We start from the raw sequence: 27,805 nt of genomic DNA, 5'->3' as shown, positions 1-27,805 counted from the left end.
GGTCTGAATGGTCCCTGTCTTGTGTCCTTTGGATGTGCCCTGAAGACCTGGCTCTTTTCCCAGACTTTGGGCTAGGATGGGGGGGGGGGGGCTCAAGGATATGATTGTGTTAAAATAACATGGGGGTTTTCCCTCTGAGCTAATCATTTTTTTGCTGATTGGGTTGTCTTTTTTCCTGTTTTTATTCTTATACACTACCCTAAATTGTTTGGAGTTGAGAGGCCTCATAAATGTATTTTAAAATAACATAAACTCTAAAATCGGCCAAATATTTTCTTCCAAAATACTCAATTCTCTTTCCCATTTGCCACTCTCCTAGCAATCAGTCAGTATTCCTTGTCCATGAGCAAAGTTCAGTTCTTATTGGGCTGGCTTGCCCCTCAACTGCATTTATTGCTTAAATATTTCTTTTTACTTCTTGAAAGCATCTGCTTCTGCAAATATGCCAATGTTTTTCTCTAGTCAGGGGTGCTATTTTAGTTACATAAAAAGCAAGACTCAGCTCTAAATTCTGAAAATAGAATGTAACATTAAATTTAGTGTAAGTGCTCTGCTACAATAATTTCTTTTAAAACTATTTTTTAAATTTACTACTATAAGTCATAAATCTATGGCAGAGAATATTGGTCTTCCGCTGTGCCACCCCCCTGCCGCCGGGCCGTGGAACCGACCAGGTGGTTCCGTCCCAGGCACCTAATGGACCCAGAACGGTTCCAGATGGTGCTTGGGTCCTTACCTACCTCCCTCACTCACAGCCCTGTCGATGCCTTGGTGGATGCCTGGGAAAGGGTGGCCACCGAGGCACTCGACCGTGTTGTACCCTTGCAACCCCAGACCCGGCACAGATCCCGTTGGGCCCCATGGTTTTCTGTGGAGCTCCGGGAGATGAAGCATCGGAGACGGGGTCTAGAGAGTGGTTGGAGATCCACCCGGTCTGAATCTGACCGATTGCGACTAAGAGCCTTTACAAGGTCTTATCTCGCTGCGATGAGGACGGCGAAGTCTAATTACTTCGCTGCCCTCATCGCGTCCGCAGATAATCGCCCAGCCGCCCTGTTTAGGGTGACTCGCTCTCTCCTTAATCGGGAGACGAGGGAGGATCCCTTACAGGGACAGGCTGAGGAGTTTAGTCATCATCTGGTGGACAAAATCGCTCAGATCCGGACCGGTTTGGACTCTGACTGGGCAGAGTCTGGCATGGAGGAATCAAGTGGTCTTGAGCATGTTATCTGGACTGAGTTCAACCCTGTTTCCTCCGATGACGTGGACAGGATCATGAGAAGACTGAGCTCCACCACTTGTTTACTGGACTCGTGCCCCTCCTAGCTGGTTTATGCGGCTCGGGAGGAGACACAAGGCTGGTTCCAGGCAGTAATGTCTGCTTCCTTGAAGGAGGGTGTCTTCCCTGCCGCCTTGAAGGAGGCGGTGGTGAGACCCCTCCTCGAGAAGCCTGTCCCGGCTGTTTTAAATAACTACCGTCCGGTCTCCAACCTTCGCTTTTTGGCGAAGGTTGTTGAGAGTGTGGTGGCGCATCAGCTTCCTCTGTTCCTGGAGGAAACTGATTATCTCAACCCATACCAATCGGGTTTCAGGCCCGGGTACAGCACGGAGATGGCATTGGTCGCACTGGTGAATGATCTCTGGCGGGCTCGGGACAGGGGATGTTCCTCTGTCCTAGTCCTTTTAGATCTCTCAGCAGCTTTCGATACCATCAACCATGGTATCCTACTGCGGCGTCTCAGGGGGTTGGAAGTGGGAGGCACTGTTTTACGGTGGTTCTCCTACCTCCTGGGCCGCTCGCAGTCGGTGTTGATGGGAGGGCAGAGGTCCGCCCCAAGGTCTCTCATTTGTGGAGTCCCTCAGGGGTCGGTCCTCTCTCCCCTCCTGTTCAACATCTACATGAAACCGCTGGGCGAGCTCATTCGTGGTTTCGGGGTGGGGTATCATCAGTACGCTGATGATACCCAACTTTTTCTTTCCACCCCGAACCAACCCAGTGATGCACTCGACGTGATGTCCCGTTGCCTGGAGGCAGTCCGGGTTTGGATGGGGAGAAACAGGCTTCGTCTCAATCCTGCCAAGACTGAGTGGCTATGCATACCGGCATCTTGGACTAACCAGTCCATTCCATCTTTAATGATGGGGGGTGAGGTATTACCCCCCGTCGATAGGGCTCGCAACTTGGGTGTCCTCTTGGATTCACGGCTCAATTTTGAAGACCATATAGTTTGTAGTTTGTAGTTTGTAGTTTTATTTAATTTGTATACCGCCCTTCTCCCTAGGGACTCAGGGCGGTTCACAGGGCATATAAATAACAATACAATACAATACCATACAAAAGTTAAAACAAAGATTAAATCAATGCCCAATTAAAAAACAATAAAACAATTCTAAAAACAACAATTTAAAACCCAACTCCCCCATCAGGCCAGACCGGCTAATTCAAATAAATGGGTCTTCAGGCCACGACGGAAAGTTCGGAGGTCTGATGCCATCCGGAGTTCCACCGGCAGTTGGTTCCACAAAGCCGGGGCACCCACAGAGAAGGCTCTCCCCCTGGGGGCCGCCAGTCGGCATTCCCTGACCGGAGGCACCCTGAGGAGGCCCTCTCTGTGGGAACGCACAGGGCGGAGGGGAGTTGAAGCCAGCAGCAGGTGGTCCCCGAGGTAACCCGGACCCATGCCATGTAGGGACTTAAAGATCATAACCAAAACCTTGAACCTCACCCGGAAGACAACTGGCAACCAATGCAGCTCGCGGAGCAAAGGTGTAACATGGGAGTACCGGGAAACTCCCAAGACAACTCTCGCGGCCGCATTCTGTACCAGTTGGAGCCTCCGAGTGGTCTTCAAGGGAAGCCCCATGTAGAGAGCATTACAGTAGTCAAGGCGAGAGGTCACGAGCGCATGAGTGACCGTGCACAGGGCATCCCGGTCCAGATAGGGCCGCAACTGGCGCACCAGGCGAACCTGGGCGAAAGCCCCCCTAGTCACGGCCACTACATGATCTTCCAAGGTAAGCCGTGAATCTAGGAGGACTCCCAAGTTGCGAGCCCTATCCACGGGGGGTAAGAGCTCACCCCCCATAGAAAGAGATGGAATATTTTGAATGTCCCGGGATGCCGGAATGCACAGCCACTCAGTCTTGTCAGGGTTGAGTTGAAGTCTGTTCCTCCCCATCCAGACCCGAACCGCCTCCAGGCAACGGGACATCACAGCGAGGGCATCACTGGGGTGGTTTGGGGTCGAAAAGAAAAGTTGGGTATCATCGGCATATTGATGATACCCAACTCCAAAACCACGAATGATCTCACCCAGCGGTTTCATATAGATGTTGAACAGGAGAGGCGAGAGAACCGACCCCTGAGGAACTCCACAAACGAGAGACCTAGGGGCCGATCTCTGCCCCCCTGCCAACACCGACTGCGAACGTCCCAGGAGATAGGAGGAGAACCACCGAAGAACTGTGCCTCCCACTCCCAATCCCCTGAGACGCCGCAGCAAGATACCGCCGCAGCAAGATATAGGAGCCGTGACCAGGGGGGCTTTTGCCCAGCTAAGTCTGGTGCACCATTGCAGCCCTATCTGGACTGAGATGCCCTACGCACAGTCACCCATGCGCTCGTGACCTCCTGGCTAGACTACTGCAACGCTCTCTACATGGGGCTGCCCTTGAGGTCCACACGGAGGCTTCAACTGGTGCAGAATGCAGCCGCGCGAGTTGTTATGGGAGTTTCCCGATACTCCCGTGTAACACCTCTTCTCCGTGAGCTGCATTGGCTTCCGGTTGCCCTCCGGGTGAGATTCAAGGTGCTGGTAATGACCTATAAAGCTCTAAATGGCTTGGGTCTGGATTATCTAAGGGGACACCTGCTGCCGGCATCAACCTCCCATCGTCCTGTGTGCTCCCACAGGGAGGGCCTTCTCAGGGTGCCGCCGGTTAAGGAGTGCCGGCGGGTGATCCCCAGAGGGAGGGCATTCTCTGTGGGCACGCCTGCCCTTTGGAATGATTTACCTGTGGAACTTCGGACCGCCCCCAATCTGCGTTCATTTCACCGGGACCTGAAAACTTGGTTTTTCGATCTATCAGGCCTGGACTGAAGGGGTTTTAGCTTTTTATATATTGTTTTAATTGTTGGGCTTAATTAATTTAATTTATTTTAATTTTATATTATCCTTATATTGTATTTTATGCTGCCCTGTAAACCGCCCTGAGTCCTTCGGGAATAGGGCGGTATAAAAATCTAATTAAATAAATAAATAAATAAATTAACCAATATAAAAACTGAGGCACCAAAGAAAGAGGGATTCACTAGATATAATAGAAGACACAGAATGAGTCAAAGTTCTAGCATGTGGTGACAACATTGTGCTGTATTTGAATAATCCTTGCATACATTTATATTGGTGGCGGAGTGAATGCTTCTGGGATGGATAATATACCCCTGGGCTTATTACAGTAGAGCTTTAACACAAGTAATAGCAAGTTTTATTCTGGGAAATCAAATTAACTCTGCCAATTAACTATCATTTGGTGAGTCAACATTTAAAGTCATCTCCTCTTGTCCATTGTAATAATCTGACCTCTCCCCTTTGATACCAAGATAATATGGTCACATATGTGGCTAATTAATCATGTAAATATATATATATATACATATACATATATATATATATATATATATATATATATATATATATATATATATATATATATATATACACACATATACATATATATATATATATATATATATATATATATACACATACATATATATATACATATATATATATACATACATATATATACATACATACATACATACATTATATATATAATGTATGTATGTGTGTGTGTGTGTGTGTATATATATATATATAAATATATATAAATATATATTATATATATATATATATATATATATATATATATATATATATATATATATATATAGTCACTCAACAAGAAAGAACAGCAAGGCTGTTCAATAATATGTATTTTTTAAAGGTCTCTATACGTTTAATATCAAGCTCTGAAAGAGCACCAAATAATGAATATATTCATGCATCCATTCAAAGTTCCACTCAGTTGTCCCATTTTATTTTCAATTATATAAGAAATACTGCTTGTATTAATGACAAAGAGGAAGACACCTTAATTATAAACATTTTTTTTCAATACTATGACTAATTCATACTTTGTTCTTCATTACAGATTGTTGGAGAACTCAATATTTTGTTGGTCATACCACTATTTATATATAATAAGAGAACCACTACAAGAGGAGATCCAGGTTCAAGTCTATCTCACCAATGGAATTCATTGGGTTACTTTGAGCCAATCAATCTCTCTGTGGGAATAATAATGGAGGATGATCCCTACATAAACTAGCTTGAACTCATAAAAGAAAGGTGAGATATAAATCTAGCAAAGAAATACAGCACAAATCAGGCAACTAGTCCATACATGACTGTAACCAAAATCCCACCCTCTAAAAACTCCAATCCATTTTTTTTTTCAAATATTTGAAGATGTCTATCGAATTCTCTCTCAAAGCTAAGAATCTTCAGTTCTTTCAATGTCTCTTCATAGGATTTGGTTTCTGGTCTCCTAATTATTCTTACTCAACATTTTTTAAAGTATGTGGTCCAGAGATGCACAGAATACTCAAGATGGGATCTCACCAATATAAAATAAAATCATGGGATTATATCCTGTTATTTGAAGACTACACTTCCCTTGATGCAGCCTAAAATTGCTGGCTTATATTCAGTTTGCAAATGAACTAATTATTCCAAGGCCTGTTCCAGTACTGTCTAAGTACTATTACCAAACAAGATACCCTGTACCATATTCTGATAAACTTGATTTGTTTCCTAAGTGCATTTCTCTCTGCTAAATTTAATTTTGCTATTTTCTAGCTAATTGAAATTTATTTCTCACTCTTTAGCTGTTGACTCTTTCCCTCAGTGTTGTGCCATATGCAAAATTGACAGCTCCCTCCAGTTTGATGAGCAAGCAAGAACTGATGAGCACACTGAGGATGAGCTATCAGTGTACATTACACCATATCATGTATTCATGCTTCGCTGAATACACTTCCAAGGTACCTATGGGGATCCAAGTAGCACTTAAATGCAAAGCTGATGAAATGTGTGTTCACTCTAGCATTATTTCACGCTATATGCTTCCAAAGGTCACAAAGAAAAGCTCACGATTTTTCACCACATTTTCTAGACACTGTAACAGGAAAAATAAGTCATCTTTTATTCTTAAGCCATTCAGCTTCTTCTGTCATATGGAAAAATAGTAGGGATATCAGATGGATTTCTCTTTGGTGCAACAATTGGGTGAAGTTAGCTTCATGCTAAGATACAATTTGTTTAAACAGAGTTTAGTAAATAAACACAATGTTAAATCATGGTTAAAGTATTAATAATCTATGTAATAATATAGCTTGGCTGCTTTTTGCTTAGTATGTTGAATGAAAAATTTAAAAATACAAGAGCCACGTTCAGACTTGGCAATTCCACCTATCTAAGATTAGATTTATACATCGCACCAAGGTTGACTAAGGAATTGGATTTTCTGAAGTCTGTTCACTTTAGCATGTTTTTCATCATATTGCATAATTTAATTTAATTTAATTTAATAATATTTATATACCGCCCTTCTCCCTGAGGACTCAGGGCGGTTCACAGGGCAAAAGTCAAATACAAAGTACAAACATTAAAAAAGATTAAATAATTGCCCAAGTTAAAACAATTAATACAATAATAAAACCCCAAAAATAAAATTAAAAATACAAAAAAATAAAAACCCCACCAATCCCCATCAGGCTAGGCCGGCTTGTACAAACAAAAACGTCTTGAGATCGCGACGAAAGGAGCGAAGATCGGGCGCCATCCGGAGCTCTACCGGCAACTGATTCCACAGCTCCGGAGCGCCCACAGAGAAGGATCTCCCCCTGGGCGCCACCAATCGACATTCTCTGATCGGTGGCACCCTGAGGAGGCCCTCTCTGTGGGAACGCACAGGGCGCAGGGAGCTTGATGCCGGCAGCAGATGTTCCCTAAGGTACTCCGGCCCCATGCCATGAAGGGCTTTGAACACCATTACCAGTACCTTGAATCTCACCCGGAAGGCAACTGGCAACCAATGCAGCTCACGGAGCAAAGGTGTAACGTGGGAGTATCGGGAGACTCCCAGCACAACTCTCGCGGCTGCATTCTGTACCAGTTGGAGCTTCCGGGTGGTCCTCAAGGGCAGCCCCATGTAGAGAGCGTTGCAGTAGTCCAGACGAGAGGCCACGAGCGCATGAGTGACCGTGCATAAATCATCCCGGCTAAGATAGGGCCGCAACTGGCGCACCAGGCGAACCTGGGTGAAAGCCCCCCTAGTCACAGCTCCTATATGGTCTTCCAAGGTGAGCCGTGAATCTAGGAGGACTCCCAAGTTGCGAGCCCTATCTACGGGGGGTAATAGTTCACCCCCCATAGCAAGAGGTGGAATGTCCGAATAGACCCGGGATGAAGGTATGCAAAGCCACTCAGTCTTGTCGGGGTTGAGTTGAAGTCTGTTCCTCCCCATCCAGACCCGAACCGCCTCCAGGCAACGGGACATCACGTTGAGGGCATCACTGGGGTGGCTTGGGGTCGAAAAGAAAAGTTGAGTATCATCCGCGTACTGATGATACCCAACTCCAAAACCACAAATGATCTCACCCAGCGGTTTCATGTAGATGTTGAACAGGAGAGGCGAGAGGACCGACCCCTGAGGAACTCCACAAACGAGAGACCTCGCGGTCGACCTCTGCCCTCCTGCCAACACCGACTGCGAACGTCCCTGGAGATAGGAGGAGAACCACTGTAAAACTGTGCCTCCCACTCCCAGTCCCCTGAGACGCCGCAGCAAGATACCATGGTCGATGGTATCGAAAGCCGCCGAGAGGTCTAATAGGACTAGAACAGAGGAATATCCCCTGTCCCGAGCCCTCCAGAGATCATTCACCAGCACGACCAATGCCGTCTCCGTGCTGTGCCCGGGCCTGAAACCCGATTGGTACGGGTCTAGATAATCCGCTTCATCCAGGACCAGAGGGAGCTGATGCGCCACCACACTCTCAACAACCTTCGCAAGAAAGCGAAGGTTGGAGACAGGACGAAAGTTGTTCAATACAGCTGGGTCCAAGGCAGGCTTCTTGAGGAGAGGCCTCACCACCGCCTCTTTCAAGACGGCGGGGAAGCTACCCTCACCCAAAGAAGCCGATATAACTGCCTGGAACCAGCTGCGTGTCCTCTCCCGGGCTGCATAGACCAGCCAGGAAGGGCACGGGTCCAGTAAACATGTGGTGGTGCTCAGCCTCCTCATGATCCAGTCACTATGATAATTAAATATGTGGCCAAAATCTAAAATCGCTGAATTTGCATTTTCCTGTGAATTATTTTCTAACGCTATTGAATGTAAACTTAACTTTTCAAAATTAGTTTTGTAACTGCTCTTTTAAAAACTGCCTTTAAAAAACATCCTTGGTGAAGCAATTATCACTTCTAATATGTACACAGAGAAGCTAACTCTAGAAAATTTTGCAGAACTCGATCACAAAAACAGGCTGTAGGTCTTATCTCTTAAAAGAGCTTGTCTTCATTCGCTGCTGGAAAAAGATGAAAAATACATCTAACAAGAATAGGAACTGGATATCTACACCTCCAGCATAGGCCATCCAGACTGAAACAGACATGTTGCCTTGCCAACTACTCAGAAAAATCTACAAGGAAACTCCCAAGAGGCTTTATCTTCTCAATGAAGATGCCCCAGCAAGGGATAGACCAAAACAATCAACATCCCAGCTTTGCAGAGGTTTGAGACCATTTACTCCCAAACTAGCCAATGATGGCCATAAGGATTACTCAACTCTCCCACTCATTAAGTCATATTTCCTACACTGGTAAAGAAAGCAGATCAGCTATGTTTCCTGTTGCATGTGTTGACACAGATATTACTTTAGAGTAGCCTATACTACCATAAAATCCCAACAAACCCTCAGCAGGTGGTTTTATGGCCACTGAGAGGTTGTATATGTGGTATATATCTTGATAGCTCTAGGAATCCTAAGGACTCCATGTTTTGTTTTCATTCCATGAAACCAAACTCTTCTCCAAAGGACATGTTACTTGCATTTGCTTGTCCAGTACCGTGTGACCTGCATATATAGCATCTGTAAACAAAAAAGGAAAGCAATAGATTCAAGAGAAATCAGGCAGATACCTGTCTTTCCAGCCCACATACGGGTGGTAGAAGTAACCATGCATGAAGTTAAACAAATATCGTAGAGGAAATTAAAAGCACAAAGAACAGTAAGATGTGTTCACAGAGCTACCATCTGTTCAGGGTTTTTCTCCTTATCACGTTCATTAAGAAAAAATGTGCAAGCCTCAAAGCACCAAGCATTAACAAAATATTCTGAGTACAGTACTTCTCAGAAATCTAAGGATTATGCAGAGCATTAAAGCATCGCAATAATAAATTACAACTTGTATTAGCACTAAAGCTATAAACACACTCACGCCTTCTTTAAATTTACTGCCATTAGAAAGTTCATGGAACTGCTTTTAATAAATGCATTATATCAAAGCTGCATAAATACAGTAACCCAGTAATAATGTTTTAAGATGCTGCATAGTGGGGTTTGTTTTTTTTGCTACCATCTGATGATTATCTCGTTTTTTTGGAGCCCTAGTATGCTATTCCTAGATCTAACTTTTGACCTGCCAAGATATTGTTGATACAATAAAGTTTTGATAAGAAGTTTGCCACCCAGGTATTTTTTTTCCTCCCTTGTGCAAACTTGTAAACTCCCTTGTAAAACAAAACCTCCAAGCAGCTACATTTCCAGAACACCACTGCTAAAGAGTACTAAAGCAGGAGCCTAAAACAGAAACTGGCATCTTCCTACACTGTTTAATCACCGGCAGGTTTGGAGAGCTGGGCACATGTGTAGTGCCACCCCAGCACGAGGCATTTACATCTAAGCAACGCTAACTACCAGAGAGCGCCGGAGACAGGCGGGCTGCGGATGACGCGGCCGGCATTTTTTTTCACACCTCTAATGCCAAAGCACGTGGGAACTCCCCGAGACTTTGTATGAACAACAATAGACGTCAATTAAAGCTAACGAGGAGCCCTCCGGCGCTTCTCATCGGAAGCTTCCGTTTGACAAGTAGAATGAAATGAACTCGTCCCTTCAGGATTTATCTTGAGGCAGCGAACGGGACAAAGTCCAGAGGCGAGCTGAGTCCTATTCCTGCCTGCTAGGCCAATAGCAAAACGACCAGAACTTCGGTAGCCCCCGTTTTAAATCCTCCTCTTTCTGAAGTAACTGTTATATAAGCTTCCCTGGATCCCCGTAATCTCCTGGCGGCGCTGCAGAGGAGGCGAGGCAGGCAGCCAGCCCCACCTCCAAGCCCCGCTTCCTCCTTTTCTCCAATTTGACCTCCCCCCACACACACACACACACCTCCTCCGCCCGGCAGCAGCTCTCGGCTTTTCCTCCCCCTTTTAATTGCTCTGCTGCTCAACTCCGGGTTCTGCCATCGGCTCGGAAGTGCAACTCTCGCCGCCGGGGGGCGGGAGGGGGGGGGGCGCAGGTTCAAGGAACTTTCTCCTTCCCCGGGCTTCCTTCCCACTCGTCTCCCTTCGCCACGCGTGACCCCAAGTGCTCGGGGGGGGGTAGGACTCTCCAGCACGGGGTCCCCGCCCCCCGCCCCCGAAGTTGCTTGGGGGGGGCGTTCACAGGAGACGACGCTGGGGGCGCCCCGCTGGCGCGTCCGCCCAGCCGAGCCATTCCGCTTAGTCTGCCGGTTCGCCCGCCGCCCCCTCCCCGGCGTTTCCCCTGCCGCTCGCGAGCCGCTTCGGGTTCTGCCCTACGCGGCATCTTCTTTCCCTTCGCCTTCTTGCACCTGCCGGCTTGGGAATCCCCCCCGAACGTCTTTCTGTCTTTCAGGTCAAACCAGGCGCTGGACCCACCGCTGCCGCCCCAACCAGCGGATGTGGGGAGCGGGGGGGGGGAGAGAGAGCGGCGGCAAGAGTTACTGTTACTTTTGCCGGTCACGTTAACACCGGCTTGCGGCGCTACAGGGTGTTAAGCATTTCTGCCTGGCCCGTCGAAAATGTTTCCAACCCTTCCTTACTCACCCTGCCGTGAAGGTCAGGAAACCGCTGTAATCTCTTAAGGGAGGAAAGTAACCCCGCCGCTGCTACCGCGCCGCTTCGCGAACTGGCTTACGTTTTGGTCTCGTCTGCCGGTCGGCTCCTCTCGGGCGCTCTTCCGGGCAGCAAGTAGTCCACCTGTTGCAAAAGTTTCCTTCCACAACTTTCGCCGCCGTCCCGGGACCCCCTTAGAGACAGCTCTCTGTCCCCCTCATTTACTGTCACCTTCTCGTTCTTCAACTTCCTAGGCATACCCAAAAGAGGGCAGCACTCAACCATTTCTGACTCCGCCCCTCTTGCATGGATTGCTGGGAACTGTAGTTCAGAGAGTTCCCGCCTTAAAATTGCGGCGTTCCCAGAAAAATAGCATGACTTTTGTGTTCTTTTTTTTTTAAAAAAATTCGCCTGTTCTGTTTTCTAAGCGTCTTCCAGAATTTCCGCTGTTGGTTTTTTTCTGCATATAATGTAACACACTTAACAATAGTATCTTCTTCAGGTTTACAAACAATGAAGTTCAATCGTTCCAGCACTAGGCTAAAATGTTGCTGTGCCTTCACCCTCTTAAAAATTCACAATATAATTTAATAGCAATAACTCGCGTTCTTAAAATAAGAGGGACGATTCGGTGATTATTTAAAAATACAATTCTTTGATCAAGAATTGACTGAAAACTGAGCTAATGGGGGGACATGGTTGGAAAGCAAGAAACAGCAGTATTTAGCTTAGACCTCAAGCTTAAAGGGGACTTCAAACTTAGGCCTTTGGTTTTAGTTGAGAAGGATAGTCAAGCTACTTTACTTAGGTTTTATATGTTACATTTACATTATTATTATGGGCATGAGTTTAAAAACTGGAAATTGATTTTTGTAGACGGGAGAATGGAGGGGAGAGGCTGGTATAAGAAAGAGAATGAGCTACTGAAAGAAAGTTAATATTCAAACTATTAATACATAAAATGGCCAAATATAAGAATTTCTATACATATAAGTTGAATAAGTTAAAAAAATGACAATGCAATCTAACAATGTGATCCTGTGCTTGTATGCTCAGAAGGAATGCCCTTTGATTTTAGCTGGATTACTTCCAACAAAATTGACATAAAGCTCTTAAGGGTTAGCTAAATTCAAGAAAGAGAGATTCTGAACAAATGGGAAGATTGTGCTTTTATTAACTTGAAGCAGCAAAACAAAAATATGAACAGGCTGTCTTAACCCCAGGGATGTTTTGCATTAGACTAGAGTTATGCTGTAGCATGCAAAAGTTACTATAGAGACTTTTTTTAAAAAAATTCCATTTATATCCCGCCCTTCTCCGAAGACTCAGGGCGGCTTACAAGCTTAGCAGTAGCCTTCATTCTATGTATATGCCTGCTTATTAGGGCTTTCACACACCCCCTAAGCGGCATTATTACAAAGTCAGCTTAATTGCCCCCAACAATCTGGGTTTAGAAACAGAAACCTCATTATGGGTTGGTCCTGTATTTAATCTGAGGAACCTGGTGAAATCAATGGGGTATTAATTATGACAAGGCTTTTATATAATACACTCTGCTATGCTCACAGGGAAAGTTTTGTTAGTTATTTGTGTTCCTATTACAGGAAAACTATACATTGCTCATTAAATCAGTTATTTTGGTGATTTTCACCAGTAGAGCTAACAGTGCCTGATATAGTGCTTCTGAATAAAAAGTCTCTTACCAACATCTGTTTATAATAACATGTCATTTACTTGAATTCACATAAATAGTATTGAATCCCCAGACGGCTCATGAATTTCTAAATTCATTGCAAAATTGTAAATCAGTTGCATCTTTCCTTAAAGCACTTGAATCATCCTGCCTTTAATCCCAAGGATTGGAATGTCATGTTCTGACAGATGAAACTCTTCAAAAGAACTTTGAGGCATTGTTTACCTTAAAGAATCTTTTATTCGAGAAACATAGTTAAAGCCATAACTGAATTCCCCTCCCCTGAGCACAAAGTAACAAAGCACAATTCCCTCCTCCAATTAATAGTCATAAATCACATTCCCCAATTAGCTTGAAGCTTGGGCTTTCTTCCCAGCTCTCCAGCCTGCCAAATCTTTATCAACTCTGGGCGCAATAACCTTGGATTCCCACGGCTGAGTTATTGTTATGACTAACTGGACTCTCGTCCACATTCCCCCTCCCAGGATCAACTAACTCTAAAAGCAAAAGAGTAAAATGGCTGCATTTCCAACTGTTGTCAAAGCAAGAACATCCAATGTTAGCAGCATTGACATGGGATTTAACATGTCTACATACAAATGGGTGATCATATACTGACCTCATTGGGAATCACGAGCCCCTTCGTCTAACTACCTGATGTTCTTGCTGTGAGCCCCTTCTACATGAAACACAGCAATGCCTATGCTGCAGCAATTCCTTTGAAGGTGTTTTGTCAAGGTTCCTGGGATTTCCCCCTTTGTCCTAGATGGAAAGACTACATGGTGCATTGCTACTATCTGAATCACCCTTAAGGTTTGTATGGGGGGAGTAGCTTAATCATTACCCTTTGCCATGACCAAATAATTTCTTTTAAAAATAAATATTGCAAGGAGAAGTAGGAGGAATAATTGAGGTTGCGGTGTGGCCAACAATATAGAAAGACAGAATTCAGCAAAAGATGCTCATGCAATGTGTGAAGATATTGCAGAGGATAAGAAGTAGGAGACTGGTGGCTATATAAATGTGGCCTTGCCTTAAGATGTACCTATACATGTAGAAGAACATATGGGTGGTACACTAACCTCACTATAACACCTTCCATTAACTACATGGGTGATCTGGCTTTAATCTCAACTATGAAGATTTACCCATGCAAATCTAAACCACTAAGCCAGTGTTTGTGGTATGAAATCAGAAGACTGCATCTATAAACCAGTGTTTCCCATATGAAATAATAAGTCTCTGTCACTTAAACATAAATAATCTCCTTTCAACAAGTGTTACTCTTAAAAGGAAACGATAGCAAGAAGCCCTAAACCAAACAAATAAAGTTATATCTTCTAGTGCTTCCTGATTAGCAGCTTCTCCATCTGATTATTCCCCCTCCCTTTTATGTATCAGGGAGAGAAAACAGTGATGATGTTCTTTCTCAGCAACAGATGTTTCCCAGCATTACTTCCATTTCTCCCCTGATGTTGTAAATGCTGTTCATTGCTCCCCACTATTTGAAGGCTCCAGTCTCAGAGATTTCAGAATAATTTTTCTTCCTGGCTTCATGCATTACAGCTTGGGTAAACTTAGACCATATTCAGGGAAATTCTGATGCATAGTAATCTTATCTTCTTTTCATCTCAATATTCCAACTATTGGTTGCTCTGCATCAAGCCCAATGTTATATAGTGTACAACAATAAAATGAGGTTTCTAATAATAATTTAGGCTGCAGCAGATAAGCAGTTACTTGTAAACATTAAATGTGCTCATCTAACAATTTGGCAGCAAATGAAAAATAAATATTTTAAATACAATTGTGTGTGTGTTTAACAAATGTACTGATTTTTTTCTTCAATGGACATTTCACACTTAGAGACTTGTACTATTTTCATAGGATCATCCAGCTGTTTTGAAATGATGTAAAGTCTTTCTTCATTACTGTATTTTGATATAACAATGAGTGGTGACCTTAGAAGATATTTTAAGTTGCTGGTGAGAAAATGCTAATGAGATAGCACTTCCTATATCATATGAGCGTGCCATATAAGAAAGGGGAAGTATATTTTTCACTTCACTTAAGTTTTTCATCTACAGATCTATGGTTATATATTCAGCCCAAAATATACTGATTAACCAACCAATTACAATTTGATTGAAAACATGTGTTCATCCAGCAGCATGCTGGTATATAATTTATCCATAAGGCCTCAGTAAAGTAACAGAATAAACAAGCTGATGATGTCCTGAAAAGAAAGATCTCAGTTAAGCAGTTGATTGACTGTATGAAAAAATATTTCAGTACTGTGGCTGTTCTAATAGGTTTTCTGTATTTTACATGTTACAATAAAGTTTTGGACACCGTTTACAAAAACACGTCTCAATGAAACAAAAGAATAATGAATAGATGTGGCAATGTGGTCTTTAATAAAACGTCTGTGGTACATAAAGGTACCAAGGTGCCAATTACTGAAGCACAGGAGAAATTTGCTATGCCTGCTATATTTTGCGGGCATTGTTCAGCAATGTACAGAAATATACAAGGGAGGTATCAGGCTCAAACTGGAAGCCAGACTGGAACATCTTAAATAAGCTAATAAGAAAATCACAGAACTGAGATAACTAATACCAATTTAAAAATGTAGGACATATTACCAAAATAATGTAATCAATTGCAAATATTCATGAAGTAGCCCTATTTATAAAACTAGATTCAAACCTTTCTACTTTTCTTTCTGTCCTATTAGATTATGTGGCACCTCTTGAACAAGCTAGATTGTTTCCATCTAATCTTTGTTTTGCAAGGATGAGATTTGTTCTTGACTTGATTTTGATTAATAGTATAAGACAATGTAGCAATTACAGAAGGCTTCTCTTGTCAACTTCTTCAAGAGAGTTGGCTCCCTCTCCACAATCTTGAATAGTTGAATAGAATAGGTCTGGAAGGGAACTTGGAGGTCTTCTAGTCCAGCCCCCTGCTCAAGCAGGGGAACCTATACCATCTCACAGAAGTGACTGTCTAGTCTCTTCTTAAAAATCTCCAGTGATGGACCGCCCACGATTTCTGGAGGCAAGCTACTACACTGGTTAATTGTCCTCACTGTCAGGAAGTTTCTCCTTAATTCCAGGTTGCTTCTCTGTTTGGTCAGGTTCCAACCATTGTTTCTTGTTCTGCCCTCTGGTGCTTTGGAGAATAACGTGATCCCCTCTTCTTTGTGGCAGCCCCTCAAATACTGGAACACTGCTATCATGTTTCCCCTATTTCTTCTTTTCTTTAGACTAGCCAAACCCAAGTCCTGCAGCCGTTCTTCATATGTTTTAGTCTCTAGGCCTTTGATCATTTTAGTTGCTCTCCTCTGATTTTTTTCTGAACTCTCAACATCTTTTTGTGATATGATGACCAAAATTGGTTACAGTATTCCAGATGTGGTCTTACTAGGGTTTTATAAAGCGGTACTAATACTTTGCATGATCTTGATTCTATGCCTCTGTTTATACAACCCAGGATTGTATTAGCTTTTTTGGCGGCGGCAGCACACTGCTGGCTCATAGTCAAGTGATTGTCCACTAGGACTCCAAGGTCCCTGTCACAGTTGCTGTTTTTAAGACATGTCTTGCCTAATCTGTACTTGTACCTTTGATTTTTCCTGCCTAAATGTAAAACTTTGCTTTTCTCCACATTGAAGCTCATTTTTGTTGGATAGGGCCTGTTCAAGTTTGTCAAGATCATTTTGGATCCTGAGTTTCTCTTCTGGGTTATTGGCTACTCCTGCCAGTTTAGTGTCATCTCTGAATTTGATGAGTTCCCCTTCAATTCCCTCATCTAATTCATTGATAAAGATATTGAAGATTACTGGGCCTAAGACGGAACCTTGTGGTAGCCCACTGCTTAATTCTTTCCATGCGGATGTAGTGCCATTGAGGACTACTCATTGAGTATAGTTTGCCAGTCAGTTACAGATCCATCTGGAGGTGATGTTGTCTATTCCACCTTTTTCTAGCTTACCAAGGAGTAGGTTGTGGTCTACTTTATCAAACGCCTTACTGAAATCTAAGTTTACTACATCCACAGTTGGATCTTGAATACAACTGTGGAATATATAGGGTGGCAATAGCAATAGGACTTATATACCACTTCACAATGCTTTACACCCCTCTTTAAGTGGTGTACAGAGTCAGCCTGTTGCCCCCAACAATCTGGATCTTCATTTACCAAACTTGGAAGGATGGAAGGCTGAATTAACCTTTAGCAGGTCAGAATCAAACTCCTGGCAGTGAGCAGGATAGCCTGCAATACTCCATTCTAACCACTGCGCCATGGCTCTTATAGCTTGTTCTTATGGCCACGTGACACCTGTGACAAAAATGCATCCCTTTTGCCAGTCAATAATGAATGCCTGTCAGGTGGCTGGTCAGAACAATACACTGGGCTGAAAGTTTGCCTACCAGCAAAGTTGGGAAAGAAAAAGAACTAAAAACACTCAGACATAGAGTAATGTGATATATGCAGTACAATGCGGTAAGACATGTGCAGATCTATACATTGGAGAAACAAAACAACCACTTCTCAAACGCATGCCACAACATAGGAGACCAAACCCATCAGGACAAGATTCAACAGTCCACCTACATTTGAAAGATAAAGGTCACTTTTTTGAAGACAGCAAAGTCCACATTCTGGACAGAGAGGACCATAGGTTTGAATGAAGGGTCAAAGAGACCATCTACATAAAGACTGAACAGCCCTCTGTCAACAGAGAAAGAGAGATATGACACCATCTATCTCCTATTTACAACACAGTCTTTTCATCAGTTCCAAAAAGAGTCTAGGACAACTTGCCACAACCAATTCTCCATGGCTATCTTGCCGCAACCAACTTTCTGGGACAACTCACCATGAGAAAACTCGCTATGACCAACTCACCACAGAATAACTTGCCACAGGAGTTATACTAATATTGAAGGAATAATCCAAAAGTATTATTAAAGAAATGATGCCAAAGAGAGACAAGAAAGAGTTGGCCATGGCAAGTTGGCCATAGTGAGTTGGCTGTGGCAAGAATGGCCATATCCGTTTGGTTCAGTACCCATTTGCACTATTCAGCTGATCCTGAGGGCAGAGAAAACATCCAAGCGGCCTCAACAATCTCAGAAAGAGTGCTAACGACCAGATGATTACAAGGAGTATAAATCCTTCCATCCTCTACCATTCAGTCAGAACAGAACAAGTTTCTTGGATGAAAAGTGAAATGTCTCCAATAAAAAACAATGTCCAGTTGCCTGGGAAGAAAGGGAAAAAGGTTCATAGTTGAAATAAATGCAAATTTCTGAGCCAACAAATGGACTAAAGTCCATTAGGTGGCAGTGTTGCAAAACATGTTTCCTTCTGGTAAAAATGCTTCAAGAAAAAAAATTACCAAAATGCCTTATCTCAAGCATAACATTTTGATTTAGTGCATATTATTTTCCATTTTCATTTCTCCCATATTTTGAACCAGCTTATCCCATTTTTTTTTCTTACTACAAAAAAGCAATTGAGAAAAGGATGAATTTCATTGGGAACAAAAAACAGTATATTGTGAAAGGAAACCCAAAATATATACATTGTTAAAGAATGAATATTACAAACAGTAGTTTGGCATGTTCAAATTTATTTCTTTGTAGTAATGATAAGTGAACAAACTTTATGTAAAGGGGCTAAGACTGGATGTCAGTTGAGAAATGTACTATTTGCTGTACAAATTTAATTAGAAATATTTTTGTTGGGATCCCAAAATCAGCTCCATTAAACCAGGAAGAAAATTAGTATTTCTTTAGGCTGATGGGGCCAAACCAACCCTGTTGTTTCCCATGTCAAAAATAGAATAATACTCTTTAAGGAAGACATCACCCAGGATGAATAGAGGCTGCCCAGTTGAGGAAGGCATATATGTTGACTCAATTGCAAGTGAACAGTGGCCATTGTTCTGTAAAAGAAAAAGAAACAAATTGCTTCAGATTGTGCCCCTATTGCAGAAAAGAAGGAACATCAAGCATATTTTAATGGAATCTGGATTTGGATTGTGATCAAATTACATGACGTAAAAACATTGTCTAACTCGGGTTTTCCACGTTATTATGCAATTGCTTAGCAGTATAATTTTCTAGGGCTTCCTTGCAAAGAAATGGTACAAACTCCATATTTTATGTCCCTCAATATGCAGCTGATTCTTCAAGAGCAGCCACTGTGTCATCTGCAAGTATTCTGATTGCATTATAAAAGGTAAATTACAGATCTGATAGCTCTAATTTAAGTGACATATTTTCTGTATAAATAAAGTAGCCTGAGCATAATGCTATTTCTATGTGATGTAATTATTGAGATACTGTATGGAACATCAATTCATCTTAAAATGAAGTGCTTTCCAATAATGCACTTGAGAATTTAGAAAAGCATACTTACATAGGAGACATAAGCAGAAGGAGGAAGTGGGAACTGGGAACCATTAATGAAAAAGGTAATGGTAGGCATATTCTGGACATTGTTGCAGTCCACTGTGTACTGTGAAAAAACAAATGCAAGGGAAGGTTAAATTGAGGCAATAAGGCAATAAGAAACCTTTTCTTCATCCTGTCAAACTTATCTTTAAGGTGTGCAAAATGTCTTTGGGCCAATAAAATGATATACATATTATTTATGGCTACTTAGAGTGATAGAAAAAATAATTATTTTTGCATTTTTTTGAGTAGACTTAAATTTTATACTTCTGAGCTTACTTGCAAACCAATAACAAAACTCTTTTTTATAATTTTAAAAGTTGTATTCTATATTGTTGTAGCTCAGCGATGTACAAGTGTGCACAAAAAGGTATATTGTAAGAAATAGCTTGCAACACCCCACCCTCATCCCATTACAAATGCTCATGTACATAAAATACAACAGCACATTCACATCCTATTGTGAAAAACAGCCAAAACAAACATAAAAACAAGAAATGAGAAACTGCATGAAATCAAAACTGATAGATTTCTTCAGTTGTAATAGTAATAGTTCCCTGAATGATCACAAAATTTGTTCAAAATTCTTTCCTCTACTTACATCGTAAGCAGCATTTACAGCCTGAACGAAATACGATATATATTGTTGTGGAATAGTTAGCAAAAATGTTCCCGTGTCCACAATGCCCTGGCAGCCTTCACTGCACCAGCCAGTGGCCTTGTTCCCAATAGAAAATCTGTAGATAAGAACACAGAATATTACCAAAACAGTTACAAGCAACTAAAGTAGACAACAATTGGTAAAACAAATAAAAACCTATGGATTCTTAATGTTGTTGTTGTTGTTGTTAGTTGCAAAGTTGTGTCCCATTGTGATCCCATGGACAACATTCCTCCAGGCGTCCTGTCCTCTACCGTCTTCTGGAGTCCATTTAAGATCAAGCCTACTACTTCAGTGACTTCATCCAGACACCTCATTCTCTGTCATCCCCTTCTTCTCTTGCCCTCAATCTTTCCCAGCATTAGGCTCTTCTCCAGTGAGTCCTTCCTTCTCATTAGGTGGACAAAGTATTTGAGTTTCAACTTCAGGATCTGGCCTTCTAAAGAGCAGTCCGGGTTGATCTCCTCTAGGACTGACTGGTTTGATCGCCTTACAGTCCAAGGGACTCACAGGAGTCTTCTCCAGCACCATAGTTCAAAGGCCTCAATTCTTTGGCGCTCAGCCTTTCTTATGGTCCAACTTTCACAGCCATACATTGCAACTGGGAAGACCATGGCCTTGACTATACGCACTTTTGTTGACAGGGTGATGTTTCTGCTTTTTAGTGTGCTGTCTAGATTTGCCATAGCTTTCCTCCCCAGGAGCAAGCATCTTTTAATTTCTTGGCTGTAGTCCCCATCTGCGGTGATCTTGGAGACCAGGAAAATAAAATCTGTCACTACCTCCATTTCTTCGCCATCTAATCAGCCTTTACCAACCGGGTAGCCCACAAAGACCATGATGTCTGAGGATGGTTGAAATCTAACAAATGTGGAAAGCATCAATTTGAGGAAGGCTAATCAAGACTGCTACATATGCCTAAGAATCAATGGGACATTTTAAATGCAGATGCCATACTTCATGGCACCATAGTTATGACCATGCATAAATATTGGTCAATATTTTACAATTAGTATGTCCACTAAACATTCTGCTATATTTACAGAAGCAAACAGGCATGAATATTGCAACTGATACTTGGAAAGATCTCTACTAGAAATTTTGGAAGCCAATTACTAGCAAAGTTTTTAAAAAGGCAAAATGAATGAGCTTCAAATGTTAGAGGGCTTCATGTGTGAGAGAATTTATTTTCTATATAGATTTCATACTCCATAGTATATTAAGTTATCTATTATATTTGTTCAGTGGTGCACTTTGCTAAATTCAGTAGCATTTTCTTTCGACCAAACATGCTTAGGATTGTGCTGCTAATGGGTTTTTATCAACTTTTCTTCATAAATGTATGCCAACACTCATAAGGCCTTTCATCATCTTGATGGAAAGGTCGTTTTTATTTGTTTTTATTTGTATTTAAAACATCATTTATTTTTCTTTTTATTTATGTATTTTTAATTCAAACTTGTGGTTTGCAATTCTAGGGGTTTGAATATGGTGATGGAAGTTAAGGTTTCAAATTTCCCTAACAAGAAACTCACCTGAAAATTACATCTCTTTCTTTTCGATGATGAAGCCTTTTTTAATAAATTGTTTTAAAATATGTTATTTTTAGAATTAAAACATTACTAAAATACTGCTCTCTTTATAATTAAATTCATTAGGATGATTTGATATTATGAATATTGTTAATATTATTGTGGCTGTTGACTTCATCTTGCTCCTTGGTCTGTTTTCTTTGTTGATTCTTACATAGGTTTTATATTTGCAGTAAGTTTGTTAGAGTTCTGCACTCCACCCAAGGATGGCAGATATAGTACTAGCCAATTGAGGATCTGGCTGGCAGGCAAGCTGGCTGGCTGGGTGGGTGGGTGGCTGGTGAGAAGTGCCCATCTGTTTTCCAAGTTTGTATCCTAGGCAGAAGAAGGCCTATCTCTTTTTCCTTCCCACAAATATATTTAGAAGCAGCGAACAAGTATTAGATTAATCAGTTCTGCCAAAAGACTAATGTACCTAACCAATGGGAGAGAGGAATATCCTTCCATCATTTATAAAGGTTGAAGGAGCAGCTCATTCAAATAAAATGGAAGATATAAATCAGGCAGAAAGAACATCACTTACCCTTCTATACCGATCTGCCAGTAACCCTGGTCAGTCATAGGGGCCCAGGTAATTTGCCCAGTGTACAGCTGGGGGTCAATGCCTCCCAATATCAGTTCTCCTCCATATTGAACAGTTGGTTGGCTAAAAGGAGGATGAGAAAATGGGTAAAAGAAAGAGTATTAGCTATTGCTTTTCATCCGCTTGTGGACTTTTTGTATAGAATAAACGACCCTAGAATCGTTTTTCACCAGGAAATGTGGCCAGAAAATTTTTAAAAAAACATTTGTTGGGTAAAATTAAAAAATAACAATGAAGTAAACTGAGTACAGATTGTTGTCTGTTAATTCTGAATATTCCCCCATCCCAGATTCCCCCATTGACATACACATCCTTCATTCAAAAGCTCACTCCACTGAGAATCATGTTTTTAAAGGCTAGAAACATTGAACTTTTCACAATTCCAACTGTGAAATAAGAATATAATTAGAGGTACTCATGAGGGTGGAAATCATTTTACACGCATAGTGTGAATAAAGTAATCCTTAGAATATGTGGTGGAATCAACAGTTGAAAGGAAGGAGGATAGAATACACTACCTTGGACTCTATGGGGGGGATGTGTATGAGATTAAACAATTAGGGTTAAATCAGGCTTTCCCAAGGGAAGGTGGGCAATTTGGTGAGATTCTTGTGAACTAGGGAATCAACAATAAACAAATCTCTTAACCTTGGATCTGTTCTGGTTGCTTGCACTTAACAACATATGTTTTTAAACCAGCAATGATTTCACTCAAAAATAATTTTAAATCTTTTTCTTATCCTGATGTTTCCCTTCTCTTTCAATATCATTCGTTGCTTGAACTTGATTATATTTGTGATGATGGGATTGAGCCATGAAATAAAAGTAAATTGCTGTATTCCAGGTAACTCATTCTGGAAGAAAACCAGATTCTTACATGCTATGTCACAAATATAATGCGGTTAATCTTACCGTGAGAAGTAAAAGCTAAAAATGGGTTCAGAAATCTGGTTTTGCCTCATTATCTGGTACAAGAGTGTGTATGCTCCCCCGTAATTTGGAGAAGGATTGGTCAAACCCAAAATGCCATCAAAGTCGCTATAGTAGAAGGGATTGGTGGGCTCACTCACACTCAATCCAAACTGTTGTTTTTGAACTACAATATTCTGGATCTGAGGAACAAGATTGAATAATGGATTTTACTTCCAGGTTATAGCATTGCAACTCTGCACTGTCTCTTGAAATTCACATTTCTTTACCATAAAGATAAACATTCTGTGATTCTATAATAAATAAAGATAATAAATAATAAATGAAATAATGAAATAAAAATAATAAATAAAAATAAATAAAGCATAATGTCTTCTTCAAGTCAAGCTTGATTTCTGCTGACTTCCATATCACTTTCTTTGCAATAGCATAGAAATGGCTTGCCACTGTCTAGCAAGGGCAGTGGTGTCTTGCTGAAAAGTTGAAAATGGTGAAAACAGTATATTTGTAGGAAGCAATAAAAAAGTTAAGATGTTGTCTTTTTGTTGCTGATCACAAATACAAAAGAAGCAAGGCTGGGCTCACATAACTGCAGTTTTGTTATATTGCCTTTTTTTTAACTCCCCTGCAGATGCTGATGAGAGCTACTCCAATTATAGGATAAAGATGTGGTAGAATCTCATTAAGAGCCATTGTCCCAAATTAATTATATCATCTTTAGCAAATATGCCAGCTATGCCCACCAATGGTAGCAGATGCCTGATAGCCATAATTCATCCTTACAGGATTTCAAGATTATTTTATTTTATTGACATTGTAACAAACACACAAAAAGTAGAGAGGGTGAGTACTGCAAGACCAGACCTTTTTTAATAGCATCCTCTCACTGGAAACTTTGCTAGTGACTTCCTTGCATCCATTTAAGAATTAATGAAGGTTAATCTGATATTGGACCTTCAGTGTTAGATTAGTATGTTACTTTAATCAGAACACTGTTTCTATGGCTTTTATTATGATACCAATTTACTTTCATTGTGTTTATTCTCTTTAGATTTATGATCATTTTAATGCTTATTTTATGCAATTGTCCCCTAAAATAGTTATAAATATAAATATAAATAAATAAGAGCTAATTCTAATGAATTAATCAGTGTAACATAGTTAAGGAATCAGTGACTAAGAACATGGTTAAAATCCATTCACCTGCACAGTATCAAAACCTAGCATTATACGTAAGTCACCAGATCCATAGCGCAGGACGTACGTTTGGTCATTATAGCTGTAATAAGTAGATGACTGTCTGGGGTTAAACATCTTATGGTTTCCTACAACAAAAAAAAACACAAAAAAACAAACAAAGAGTAGCAGTTTTGCTCTATGTGTAGTGAAAGATCAAAGCAAAACTATGGACAACTTGGCAACTTTCAACATTTTAAAATAACTCCTGAGGTATTAGAAAGTGCACTTCCATTGAAAAACCATTATGTATAGAGCTGTACGTGACTCTGTTCATTTTGGACCAGTGCCACACTTAGAATTTTGAATTTATTCTCATAAACTGATTGTCATTTTTGCCTTGGCAAATGAAATATACAGTTACCAAATGGGAAATCCAGTATTGTGCTGTAGGCACCAACTAGTTTCAATTATGTAAAAAATAATAATAAAGATGCAGGTAAGAGCAACATCAGGTGAAATCATTTAATTTCTACCTTTACCCCCTCAAAGCACCTAAAATGATGAAAAAAGGGTCCACATTTTCAGCTGTTTCCTTCAGCGATCCCCCCACTGACTGGAAAGCTAAGATAGGGTCTGCAACCCAGAAAAAGGTTTCTTGCCAATGGAGAAGGTATAAATGGTTTAAAATAAGGGGAGATGTATTTGGTTTTGATAAAAATAAATATTTTCTCTAGAAGCAGACATTCAAAACATTCAGGACGGGAGCGGATTACTCACCACAGGCCTTTGTTTCACAATATGTAGAAGGTACCCACAGATTACCAGAGCCGGTGTCCAAAAGAACAAGAAATTCTTGTGGTGGAGTCCCAATGCTTATTTTTCCAAAGTAAAAAGACTGTCAAATGAAAATATTTATGAGACAGGTTTCACAAAATCTTCGGAGCAGCTAAATAAGTAGGGGACTACCTCTCCCTGACAGTACATGCCCATCCTAGAGATTAAATAGGAGAGACACTCTCCAGTCCCTTCCCTGAAATGTTGCCATCTAGTGAGACCTCAGAGGTATATCTATGACTACAGGAACCTGTTCTAGGGCTACAAACGTTCAGGTGACTACAAAATGGCAGCAAAGAGGCACAGTGCACTGTTTGCTGCCATCTCACAGTCTCCAGGTTTTTGCAGCCCAAATCTTGGCAGCCCTATACAGAAACTAGATTTCTATTCCTTTACAAAAACAGTTATTTTCTATTCTCACTTTGCCCATTCACCATGAAAATGAAAGAAAAACATTTAAAAATCTGAAGGGTTATTTGTCTTTTTAGCGGTGTTGGGTATGAAATGAACAAATTAACCAAACATTGGTTTAGTGTTCATTGAAGAGAGTACACTGGACTGTATGATGCTTTAAGACCAAGACTTCTTGTTACTATCAAATGTAGTATTTAGATCCAATGTGACTTGGATTTATGATTCCAGTTGTAGACTACTTCACTTCTTTGGGAGTAAGTTATGCATGGACCACTTGCCTTGTCTTTTATTCAGTTGCAGTAAATCAGGGGTGTCAAACTCAATTTCATTGAGGGCCGCATCAGCATTGTGGTTGCCCTCAGGGGGCCGGGTGGGTATGGCCAGGGTGGGTGTGGCCTACTGGGTGGGCGTGGCTAGAGTGCATATGGCCTACTGGGTGGGCATGGCCAGCTCTACATCGTTCGCATCAAGGGTGCCTATGGGGGCCTGGGCAGGAGTGGGACAGATCTGAGGGTCTCTGGCAGAAAGAGGGTCTCTGGGCCAGGGCCAAGGCAGTGGGGACCGTTCCCTCACTGTTTCCAGGATGGCTTCGCGGGCCGCATGAAACCACTTCGCGGGCCGGATCCGGCCCCCGGGCCTTGTGTTTGACATGTATGCAGTAAATCAATAAAGAAAAATTGTAGCCCTAAACCAGAAAGCTGACCAGTCATCGTAAAAAACAAAGTATTCCAAGTACATATTACATTAAGTTGCTCTTTAACAAGATGGACATATCTGGGCATTATTGTCAGAAAATAGTGCTCCAATCACATGACAATAATAAAATACAGAGAACTATTTTTTTTTGCTGAATAATAATCAGCAAAAACTAATAGTGTGCAAAATACATTGCTGAAAAATCAGGTAGCATCAAACATTGACTTAAATAAATAAATGGATTGTGTTCTTCCCTATGCTCAGGCATCAGCAGTCAATTTACAATAACTCATACGAGAAAGAAAAGATGAAATAATTAAGTGATACTTCATTATACATAAATAACATCCTATTTGATTCTGAGAAGAGCTATCACAATGTACCAATAATAAAATAAAATGCTAGAGTTACAAAGTCAGACGAAGGAGCTAGAAAAGAAAAAAAAACAGATTTTTGTCGTTTAAATACTCACGTCCAAATAATTGGTCATAGGTTCATATGTAACACCGAATTTATTGAACTGATATTTTAATCCAGGATCAATATGGTATTTTTCCAAAAATTCTTCCAACACTCCATTCTCTCTCATATTTTCACGAATGGATTTTCCTTTCTCCAGAATGATTCTACATACCAAGAAAGATAGTCAGAATGTCCTTTACTATCACAACAATCTGCATATTTTGTATTATTTTGTTACTAGAAACAATAATATCCCACCAAACAAATACAATACAAACAGAAGATTAAGAGAAGAAGCAGGAATGCTAAAGCTTGCCATGGAATGATAAAAATGTAATTTGCCATTATTTTTTGACTAAAAGTGATGTGCTCTAGTTTGTTTCAATGCTCTTTTCATTTAATATATGATCTTAGCTGAGATACTCACCTATGTAGACCTTTTGACAGGTGGATACAAACTAATGCCAGGATCAACGACTTCATGATACTTGGCATCGTGGGGGATTATTTCAGGGAATCCAAAAATTTTGCCAACAACTAGGCTGCTCTCACTCCACTTTTATATCCAAGGCAACTGTTCACTGCTATTTAATCTCTCTGTTCTTGTGCCCTCTATCTCTCTCTTTAATCTTATTATAACAAGGCAATACCAACATAGTTTGTTTTCTTATGGATAATAGGAATTCTGTTTGAATTAGATTCAACTGAATTATTGCCCTTGATGTTAAATAAAAAACTAATAGAATTTGGCTTCACAAAGCCTTACCTGCTAGCAAAGATAATACATGATAACATATCAGTATGGAAAACTGTAATCAGTTTCCTTGGAAGCTGCTCCATAGTTTTAACAACTAATGGAAAATGAATGAATAATCCCAGTTGCTCTAGTATCTTTGTAAGGTTGGACAAGGTTACTTCTTATTCAACTTATGCTTACTAAAGTTTTGTTGAACCTTGGAAAACATGGTGGTTCTATCCTGCATGAAATTTGATATTCCAGAACCTGACTGTGTCAATTCATCCTTCCACTCCCAGTTGTGAAAGTAAAAGAATCCCGAATTCTCAAGTGGAGCAATCTGCCAGAGATGT

The 27,805-nt window shown here is 41.1% G+C and overlaps 2 protein-coding genes across 3 annotated transcripts in view; both read right to left on the bottom strand.

Annotated features, from left to right (window-relative positions):
• Positions 1-11,430, bottom strand: part of TFEB (transcription factor EB) — a 101,352-nt gene extending 89,922 nt beyond the window's left edge. For both annotated transcript variants that reach the window (XM_081322630.1, XM_081322628.1), the window contains exon 1: positions 11,197-11,430. The gene's annotated coding sequence lies outside the window, so the exon portion shown is untranslated. The remainder of the gene's footprint in view (positions 1-11,196) is intronic.
• On the bottom strand, positions 9,136-27,211 carry LOC308666565 (pepsin B-like; the record flags this gene model as incomplete). The annotated part of the gene is made up of 11 exons (XM_081325457.1): positions 9,136-9,220; positions 11,288-11,455; positions 11,686-11,771; positions 19,331-19,429; positions 19,967-20,102; positions 22,142-22,264; positions 23,114-23,322; positions 24,335-24,456; positions 25,088-25,205; positions 26,727-26,880; positions 27,144-27,211. The coding sequence occupies 11 exons, from the start codon at positions 27,209-27,211 to the stop codon at positions 9,136-9,138; spliced, it is 1,368 nt and encodes a 455-aa protein (XP_081181583.1).
• Between the last annotated feature and the right edge of the window lie 594 nt (positions 27,212-27,805).

The sequence above is a fragment of the Vipera berus genome (genome assembly GCF_964194415.1).
Source record: "Vipera berus genome assembly, chromosome: 3".
Lineage (NCBI taxonomy): Eukaryota > Metazoa > Chordata > Lepidosauria > Squamata > Viperidae > Vipera > Vipera berus.
Note: the sequence above shows the minus strand (reverse complement) of the source record. Positions and strands in the feature narration are given on the sequence as shown.